Below are 10,745 nucleotides of genomic sequence, written 5' to 3' on the forward strand. Positions count from 1 at the left end.
AAGAAGGTCCAGCTCGTACAATATATTGAAAAGAAAAACTTTAACATTTCTTAAAATGTGCATCATAGGCTATGTCTATCATCTGGTGATTTGTTTTTGCTACATCTGTGTAGCAGTGGATGCTATGGAGGTATATCATAAAAGGCCAGACCTGTGTCTCCCCAGTTATAGGTCTTAAATTAAAAAAAATAAAATAAAGTGAACCAGGATCTTTCACCTGTCAGGTAATTGCCTGAACCGCTGCACAATAAAGTGACCTGTTTAATGCCGGTCCTTAGCCATAGTTAACGTGATACTGGCCTAATGTTTTTGTGAGGGTTTTCTACTTTTACCATTTCTGTTAGACTGCCAAATGTTATCAATGTTGGCTTCTTATAATTTAATTTTGTAAACACGGGTAGAATAATGAAACAGATGTTCTCCAGCCATTATGGTTTGTGGCTGTGCATAGAGAAGATGACTTGGCCTGCATAGCTTTGAAGCTACTGTTTCACAGTAAAATACATATTAAGTATTTTCTTTCCCACACTAGATAACTCTTCCCTATTTTGTAATACTAACACAAACATGGTGTTATACCAATGAACATGCATTGTTTAAGTGCGCAAGAAATTGCGCCTGCTGCAGAGTCGTTACATGTTTAAGGATTAATCATCACCTCGCTCATCACTGTGTCCAAACACCAAGATGGCGATGGCTAAAATGATCAGCTGGTGCTCCACATAAGTGTTTTCAGGTCACTGTAACCGCATCAGAGGAAAGACAAAGCACAGGTTACCAGGAAGCTTTTATTAGAATAGCAGAGCCATTTCTGGTCATAACTGTGATTACATTGGTAAAATAAAAATCCAGTGAAAGAAATGAAGAATAAGGTCCTATACCATCAGTTCCTTGCAGAGGTGTACACGTTTGCTCCTGATCAGGTTTGGCCTGATGCTTTTTCAGTCGGCACATTCAAAGCGAAATATTACACAAATCAACTGATTTTAAAAAATTTGCTCTGATTTGATTGTTAAATACAAATTCCTCCTCCTGTTCAACAATATTGAAGTTTGTTTAAGTGAAGCTTGTGCAAAAATAGACTTTGGGAGCGTGTTGCTCACTCGATCAGCTGAACGTAAGCGGCCGGGAACAGACCGGTACGTCCGTGACACTGTCCCTTCCACCAGCCCTCGTCAATCATCTCTATGTTGTAGATTATGTCGTCTGGATTGAAGGAGATCTCGTCATCGGCCTCTGCGTGAAAAAAGAAAAGCAAAGGATTTATGCTCACATTAAAAGGAAAAATAAATACAAACAAAAGCACTTGTGTCACAGCGCCAAAGGAACACCTGTGCTCACGATCCCCTTTCAGTATGTAAACAAGGCAAACCAAAGTAGCCCAGATCAGCTATTCCACAATGAAACAGAACATCTGAAACAGAAAATGGAGAGTCTTACCTCCAATATAGTCATAAATCGCTATTGCCTTCTGGCCACATGTCAGGTCTTCATAGTCGTTCTCGTCAGCTGAGAGATAAAATATGCGAGATTAATGATCAGTAGCCACGAAAGGGGTCCTGATTAACTCACGGCTTTGCTTAGAGGCAGACCTTTACGCTGAGGAGGAGGAGGAGGGGGATGACCGATGTCTTCATACTCTCCATCATCATCATCATCCACATCTATTGACCTTTCAGGCAGAGGAGGGGCGCCCGGTTCCTCAAAATCGTCCAAGCGTGGTGGCAAGGCCGGGGGCTCCTCGTATTCTGGTTCCTCCTGAAAAGTGAAGTTAGATGATTTGTAGTTAAGCATCACAGGTGAGGATCATTAGAAAGGAACCCGTTTCAGAGACTTAGGTTAGTTGCTGAGTTTTGGAGATACCAGCTGTGAAGATGTCTCTCTTCTTACAGCATTTTGCACCACATGGTTTTGTCTTTTTTGTTAAAAAAAAACTAATAGCCTCAAAGTCTGCTGTAAACATTTTCACATGGGACCTATTTTCTTTCTGCTTTTCCACATCCACAAACCAAAAACATTCTGCAGAATTATGTTACTACTGACCTGTGAATTGTCCAAGGATAAAAAAAGCACCCAACTCACCAATTAGGTGTCTACACGTAAAAGACAACTTAAGAAAGAACCGGTTTTAAATGGTGACTTTGCCTAAAAACACATTTGTCACAAAAACACATAATTTGTCTCCATTTCTTTAATGAATTTATGAAAAATTCCAACGATACGACAGTCTGACAGACTTGAATAGTATCTTTGTACCAATAAGGTTGATTCCCAAAGAGCTGTTAGCTAAAAACACAGAATATCTTGATAGTATGGTGTGCAGTATATGTATGTGATAGTATGTGTCCTTACAAATTTGAGGAAACTGGAAATGTGGAGGGCAAAAGAAAAGAAGTGGCAGATCTAAACAACTATCTACAGCAGATGAACAGTATCTGAAATACCTGCATACCTGAATAAATCACAATGCACACAACCAAACACTATCAGTCATGGATTGGCATACATGCCAACCCCCCTGATTTTTCCAGGAGGATCCCGAATTTCAGTGCCCCTCCCGAAAATCTCCCGGAGCCACCATTCTCCCGAATTTCTCCCGATTTTCCATCCGGACAACAAAATTGAAAAACCATATCCCAGACTGGCCCAGCCAATGCCAGTTTCCAACAATGGCTACTACTACTGCAGCCACTTAGTTTTAATATTACTCTTATTAATCTTTCTGGGTCGCAAAATAAACTTTTAACATATTTTCAGGCGAGAATGTAGCTGTGTAAACTTCAAATATCTGAGCCGGCGAGAACAACAAACTCCCGGCATATCGTTTTCAAACCCCCGCGGCCTTTTGCTACTCAGGTTAAACATGATATATAAGTCACTTAGATAACTTAAACATTGTGTGGCCTTTTTCAGTGATTTATTTGTTCGTGAGTAAATGGGTTTGGCTGAGATTAAAGTTATTAGATTAGATTAGATTAAATAAAACTTTATTAATCCCTCGGGAGGGTTCCTCCGGGGTTTTCACACAGCTGAATAAATGTCAAACAGAAAAGTGATTAAACAGAAATGTGAGATGGTAGAGAATTTACGCCAGCGTCTGGTTATATTTTAGACAGCAAGGAGCAGACGGCAGAGTTTCACTGCACCGAGAGAGCTCGTGACGTAATTCTGAAGGCTAGACCTTCACCATCGCTCATTTCCGGTTGCCCGGCACCTGAGGACCACGAAGCCCGGGTCCTCAGGTGGATGCAGCCTCTGAATTTGGACACCCCTGCTGTTATAATAACGGTGACATTTAACTTATTTTATCCGATAAATAAACATAGTAAAATTCAAGTTTTTTGCATATATAGGTATATGTATACCTATATATACAAAAACATATAAATATATATAAATATGTGCATGCTGGAGGAAAGATGGGTGAATATGAGTCCCATGTTTTAAACACGAGTTGTTATTTGGTACATCTGATTTTTCATATGTGTTTCTCACCACCGGCTCCGGCTCCAGCTCTGGCTCTGGCTCCAGCTCCGGCTCCGGCTCCGGCTCTTTCTGAATCTCTGGAGTGCGACGGTGGATTTCTGGTGTTGGCATATCGTCCTCTGGATCAACATGATGACCTGGTGGTACTTGAGATTCCTCCTCTCTTCTTCTTTCTTCCTCCTAAAAGAAAGAACATCAATCACGTGAGCTGAAAACAGCTCACCTTGTAGCTCTTTACATTTTTGCAGCGCAGCGTACCTGCTGCTGTCTGCGTTTGGCCTCCTCTCGCTCTCGGCTCTCTCTGGCTTGCCTCCTCGCTCTCTCTTCTTCTGCTTTCTTCCTGTTCTCCTCATCAGAAGCCTTGGCCATATTCTCAAAGCGTGCTTTCAGTTTCCCTGCACCTGCACTCGCTGCATAATAAAATCCAAAGTGAATATGAATGCAGTGCATCATGGAAACCATTGAACAGTTGTAGATTTAATTGCTTGCCAGACAGATGGCAGAGTGTGAGTGATTATGTTGGAGAAACAAATGAACTTACAAGCCTCTACTGGCTGTGTCTTTTTATATGCAGAGGTCGGGGAGTCCATGTCTGTGAAGCCTGCTGCACTCTAGAGGTTAATAATAGAAAGAAAGAATTATTTTTCAGAAGTTTGAATTGTCACTACAGATATCATGTTTCAATAATGACGGTTACAGCTGCAAGAATACTCAAGCAGGCGATTAACTGACTGGCAGGAAATAAATCAAAATTAAAAATTAAAAGCTGGAGGTTTGACAATCTGCTGCTTGTCTGTTCCTGTCAGGTCAGGATGATGTACAGGCTATGAAACAGCCTTATTTCAGCTGATGATGTGGGCACATCTGGGCCAATCTGTTACTGGGGACCTCTGATACTCGGGCTAAACCACAAAATAAGTGGAGCTAAAAATGTGATCAAAGTCCCAAGAAGCAAGATGTTTGATGGTTTTTTGTTTTTTTTAATGCTTTTGCTTAAGATTAAAAATCTTTTTTTGCAGAAGTTCCTTGGCTAAGAATCAACAGTGGTTACACAGCAACAACATATACAAAAAAATTATACAATAAAGCATCGGTAACTGTCAGTGTCGCCTCAGGCCAGATGGGGGTGTAGTAAGGTTCAGGCCCACTCACTTAAATCTTTTAACAAGTTGTGCCAAAGGTTCTACAGTGACTTTGAACATGACAAGACATCAGTTCAGTTGCGTCTAAGTACAAGTTATTTAGATATGTCACCACTTTGCAAAGGTCTGGAAGAAGACCCAAACAGTCACCATCTCAATATGAAACAGGCTGGGCTGTAAAGACAAGGGCGGATCTACAGGGGGGCAAAGGGGGCAACTGGCCCAACTACATATAAGGTATTTTTACATACTTCACTGAAGAGGTATGTGCCACCCTAGACCTCTTGCCCTTCCTTTGCCCCCCATGTAAAATTTTCTAGATCCACCACTGTGTGAATACAATAACATCCTTTACCTTTTTGACAGTAAGTCAAATCAGTGAGTAAGATGGGAACAGACCAGCATTGGTCTCATAAATAAGAATGTTTATTCTGGTTATACAGAACAAGCAGACTATTCAGGCTAAGAATAAGATGTACAGTGGTGGAGAATGGCTTTAAGGTTTTAGGTAGGTATTAAAACATTTTTAAGTTCATTTTATGAAAATGAAAACAGAAATAATCGATGTTAATTCCAACATTTAGCATGTGTGCCTCACTTTTTCCAAAGTATTAATTATTCCCCAGATGTTATGGCTACTTTCCATTTTATTCCAGATTAAACAATGAATCCAAAGACAATAATACAGAATTTCATCCTTGATGCTGACCTTATCCATGCGGTCTGCCTGTACGCCATACCGGCCACCGAAACCTGCTGAATAATCTGAACACAGAAGCACTTCATCAGTGTGATGAATACAGGAAGTCTGTTCCTGTAAATAACACATCCGTGGCTCTCTCCTCTAACCTTTTTGTGACTGATGTTTCTCCGTCTCAGCTTTGTAATCGTACCCCAACGCAGCTTTGTCGACTTTCTCCTTCTCAACACCAAATTTTCCTCCAAATCCCTTTGAGTAATCTGCACAGAATAAAGCAATCAAGTGTCATGAAAAAAACGGTGGCCGAACCTGCAAAAGCTGCAATTTTAACTCACCTTTCTGCGACTGATGCTTCTCTGTTTCTCCTTTATAGTCATACCCCACGGCAGCTTTGTCTACCTTCTCCTTCTCCACCCCGTATTTCCCTCCAAATCCCTTAGCGTAGTCTGGTGAACATAAATTTCAAATGCATAAAAAAGCAAATATAAAGCACATAATATAAAAAGAGACAGTTGCTACAACCTGAACTCACCTTTCTGAGACTGATGCTTCTCAGTCTGACTCTTGTAGTCGTACCCCAAAGCCGCCTTGTCCACTTTGTCTTTCTCTACACCGTACTTTCCTCCAAATCCCTTTGAGTAATCTAAAGCAGTGAGTTATAAGAATGTAAGATTTAGACAAACTTCTGATAGGAGAATAGTGAATGACAGATGCAGGACAGTGGACGTACCTTTCTGAGATCCATGCTGTTGCACTTCTCCTTTGTATTCAAAGCCGACGGCAGACTGCACAAAGATTGAAATCATAATAAAGATTAAGCATCGTATGTGTGGAACTTTTCTTACTGAAGAAACATCAGCTGTGGAACAGGCTCCCAGTGTGGATTAAGGAGACAGACACTCTCTCTACTTTTAAGATTGGGGTTCAAACTTTTCTTTTTGACAAAGCTAATAAATAGAGCTGGATCAGGTGACACTGAAGCCTCACCCACAGATGCTGTAAAGCTGGGGATGCTACAGGACTTCCCATGATGAACTGAGCTCTTCTTTTCCACTACCGATGCATTTATATGTCACTACTCCATGTCCTCTCCTCTCCTTCCCCTCACACCCCAACAACAGATGGCTGCCCCTCACTGAACCTGCCTCTGCTGGAGCTCTCTTCCCATAAAAACTGAGTCTCATTTCTCTATTTGTCATAAAAACAGGCTATCATTGATCCCTTTCCCTTTCCTTTAAAGTCAGCTTCTGATTGGCTAACTTTGACCATGTTTAAAAGGAGTATCCACCAGTATATGTAGGTATAATAGAAACAATGGAAAGTATAATAGATCCCAGTTTTAACTGTACCGTTCACAGCAGATGGCCGCCCCTCCATGAGCCAGTCTCTACTGGAGGTTTGTTCCAATTAAAAGGGAGTTCTTCCTTCCCACTGTCACCAAAGCACGTGCTCACAGTGGGTCATATGAATGTAGTGATTTTCTTTTTTTTCTTTGTATTATTGTAATGTCTTTACCTTATAATTAAAGCCCTTTAGGGCAACTGTTGTTGTGATTTGGCGCTATATAAATAAAATTGAATTGAATGAATCCTGTTGTTTGATGGCATAGAGCAGCAGACAGAAACACAGCAGAGACGGAGACCTCATCATGTCATTTAAATCACATCTGAGTTACAGAATATCAAAGAAAAGATGTTAATGTGGGTGCAGTGTGCTCCCTTTTACTTATTGTTGCCTATTGTGAAAGAGTCTGCTTGTCTTCTCACCTTGTCCACGCGGTCCTTCTGAACACCATATTTCCCTCCGAACCCTTTCGCTGCATCTTTCTGGGAAGAGTGCTTCTCCACCTCTGCTACATAGTCGCTACCCAGAGCCACCTGGACAGCAGAGACACATCCGTTCAAACAAAAAGGACACCATTTAAAGAAATGGTGGGCACAGAGTCGAGGGTAAAGAGGAGTCGCAGTAAATGATAGAAGCATATCACCATAATTCCGATTTCAATGAGAAAAACGTGTTAACCTTGTCCATTCGATCCGTCTCCACTCCAAACTTCCCTCCATATCCGTACGATGCTTTGGGAATGTTCTCCTTCTGCTTCACTTTCTCATGCTCCTCAGTGACCTTGTTTCTGAGCTCTGCAACACTGCAGGGGCCAAAACACATGAATAGTGAAACAGACGGAGTTCATGCTATTGCGAACTCAATCACTAACACTCATACACTCATCATGGTAATTTTAAACTGTTAGTATAGTAGTTGTTCCTCTGCTGCTTACTCTTAATCTGTTCCAATATTAAAATCTCTTACGAGTCACAAATTCAAGGTCACAAATGCTCAGAAGCTCTGAGTACACGGATACTGCTAATGGGCGGGTTTTCCCAATAGGGTGGGTCATGTGTCTGTCTAACTAACCACAACACTCTCTTAGAAGATTAATTAAGTTTTCTGCTTGATGAGGATCCACAGCAACTTTGAAGGTTACCAAATATTCATTAATGAGTGAATTATTGACCCTGAATAAGCCACAATTGATACAAAATCTGTCCCACCCGGTCAGCAGAGGTTTAAATATCACTGTCAAAGAGTTGTCAACATCACCATCATCATACATTATCCATATTAGGAAAGACTCGCGGCCTGACAGCTTACGCTGTGCTCTCACTTCCTCTTCCTGTTGCTGCACAGCACCCACTGTGTCCTGAACTCATCTACGTGCACTATAAAAATAATATTTCCAGGAACAGGCTGCACGTCTTTTCACCTGATGTGTTCTTTACGTCCTGAGCCCTCGATGGTTTTGGCCCCCCACCTCTGCTCCTGCTCTGACACGTCATTCTAAAAAACACACACACACATAAACACAAAATCAGAAATGATTGACGCAGAGGTGTCTACCCAACCCTCCCTACAGTGACGCTCACTCCAGGAAGTACACAGTACCTCAAAGTCAGGGTCCGTCTCCCAGTCATCCCCCTCTCCAGCCACCTTCATGCTCACATTGTGGCCCACCACTGACTTCCACATCTGGGGGTGGGAGATTAAAACACAGTGAGCCACAAAGGACAGATGCAATAAAGATCAACGACCCCTTCGTGCATTAAAATGATTATTCTCTGTTTAGGTGATCACTAAAAATAAACTAACGCACAACCACAAGCTCTGACCAAACTCTGCTCAAGTCTCAAAAAGGAAGTTATTCTGAACGTGATGGTTCATTTCCCCAAAAAGAACATACACTTTTCTTATAAAACATGTAACTAAAACACTGAAAAAGCTGCATTATAATATATTATTTAAGAACATTATGCACTGCATATGTTAAAATCATCTTTAATAAGGTGGAAATGAGAGATTTTATGTCGTGAGGGAAGCAGATAATCTAATAAAAATGAAGTCTTTTTCAGTAGCTGGCTACAATTTATCTTTAATTATATTTTTATGCCACTTTTATTGCCATAAATGGTAATTCTAGGCTAGTAATGACAGTCTCAGTAATGCTGGGCTTGTTATTTTTAATATTGGACACACAGTTCAGGTAAACACTGAGTTAAAAGCAGAAAATAGGTTATTCCCGTATTATTTAATCACTTTTATGTCATTCAAATGCTTCGCATCTGAAAACATGAGGCTGTTAAGTCACATTTGTCGCTACTAACGTTTCACTGTGCAGCACTTTAAACTGCGACTGCTTACATCTACTTCCTTAATTTAACGGAAATATTAACAGAGGAAAGTTAGACGCTGGCTTGTTAGTAGCTTCACTTTGAATACAAATATAAGATCTTTACCTTTCAGTTGTTGCGCAGTTTGCCCGTGTTTAGATGAATAATGTGCAACAGTAAGCGGTCCTGCGGGGTCTTTGCACGAGTCGCCGCACTCTAACGGGCGAGGAGTGAACGCGGATCTAGCACACGTGAGCGCGCTTTGGTGAAAATACCTGCACAAGTGTCGCCCCTGTCTGCCCTGGGGATTTAAGAGTTCATACCTGACAGCAGCGTGGCCGTTTTCTTTTATTTTTCATATATAAGCGTTTAAATTAATTGTAGGGATTTAAAAATATATATAGATAGTGAAGTGCTGCATTCAAGTACCGTCCGAAATCAAAGAAAGTCCACCAGACATGCGCTCTTAAACAGTTTCAGGTCATAAAAATCTCCTCTTAAGTTTTCCAAGCTAAAGCAGTTTAAGACCGATTTAAGTAGACTGATTACAGACCAGCTGCTGTGGTGCAGTTGCAACATTTGGGGGCTTACACAACTTAAAACAGCTGGGAAAAATGATAATGAGCACTCACTTTTGGAGTCTGTCTATGCCTCAATAATAAAAATGGGGTTGGTTAAAAGCGTTTGCAGTTTCTGCTTGTCAAAACCAATCTCAGAGGGCCACTGGTGCGAAATGGGAGGGTAGGTCCTAAAGTATTCGGGAAAAATAATCAATCCCGTTACCAAAAAGCAAGCAATGCATCCTGGTGCACCTCCCTATATAACGTCAGCAAACGAAAACGCTCCTACATAGTAAAAGTAATAAAACCAGTTTTAAAGTGAGTCAAACACCTAAAATAAACTAAATCTACAAAAACAATGTCAAGAAACAAAAGCTGTGACCTTATTTGCAAGATTTCTAAGTGTCATTGTGCAGATGTGAGCGTGAACGGCGCATTAAGACTGGGCTGTATTCTCGTGTAATACCACCGAGAACCACAAGATGGTGCAGTGAGTCAGTGTAACAGGAGGTATGCCACCATCATTCAAGCTCATCTTAGCTCACAGGTGTCGAATTACAGGCCTCAATGGTCGCTGTCCTGCTTGTTTTCCAACTAACCTGCCCTTGTAGCTTCTTATTGGCAAAGCACACCTGATCCAGGTAATCGGCAGCAGGTAGAGCAGGGATATCTCAAAAACAAACAGGATGCTGGCCCTTGAGGACTGGGGTTCAACATGTTTACACATTGTCACAAAGCTCAAATCATCTCACACTTTGTTTTTGAACACTGACAGGGAATTCCGGCTACTCAAATGGTCTCCAGTCACCAGATCTCGAAACAAGAGAAACTTTGGGATGTCTATAATGGATGTACAGCGGACAATTCTGCAGAAACTGTCAGTCATGTTTATGTGGACCAAAATCTTTGAGAAATGTTTTCAGCACTTTGTTTAATCTGTGAAATTAATAATTAGGTCAGCTCTGAAGACAAAACAGTTTCCAAACTGGTACCAACAAGGTGTGCCTAATAAAGTGTCCACATTTTACCTTATATATTGTCTAATTGAAGTTTGAGCATTTTTCATATTTAAATGGATAATTGTATTACTTTTAGCGTTTTACTTACTTTTAAAATATTAAAGTCTTCATTATATTCACCTGTTTAAAGAATGTTTTATTTCATGATTTAATTTCTAACTTCTTTAGCTCAT

At 40.8% G+C, this 10,745-nt stretch overlaps 1 protein-coding gene across 1 annotated transcript; it reads right to left on the bottom strand.

Annotated features, from left to right (window-relative positions):
- Positions 1-782: 782 nt before the first annotated feature.
- hcls1 (hematopoietic cell-specific Lyn substrate 1) lies at positions 783-9,268 on the bottom strand. The gene is made up of 16 exons (XM_080886989.1): positions 9,120-9,268; positions 8,272-8,355; positions 8,093-8,166; positions 7,351-7,474; positions 7,095-7,205; positions 6,059-6,113; positions 5,861-5,971; positions 5,664-5,774; positions 5,478-5,588; positions 5,338-5,393; positions 4,028-4,097; positions 3,745-3,896; positions 3,496-3,666; positions 1,593-1,758; positions 1,441-1,509; positions 783-1,236 (listed from the first exon to the last, which is right to left on the bottom strand). Exons 2-16 carry the CDS (start codon positions 8,353-8,355, stop codon positions 1,100-1,102), a joined length of 1,602 nt encoding a protein of 533 aa, XP_080743115.1. The 5' UTR covers positions 9,120-9,268; the 3' UTR covers positions 783-1,099.
- Positions 9,269-10,745: the final 1,477 nt, after the last annotated feature.

The sequence above is a fragment of the Rhamphochromis sp. 'chilingali' genome, assembly GCF_963969265.1.
Source record: "Rhamphochromis sp. 'chilingali' genome assembly, chromosome: 7".
Classification (NCBI taxonomy): Eukaryota; Metazoa; Chordata; class Actinopteri; order Cichliformes; family Cichlidae; genus Rhamphochromis; species Rhamphochromis sp. 'chilingali'.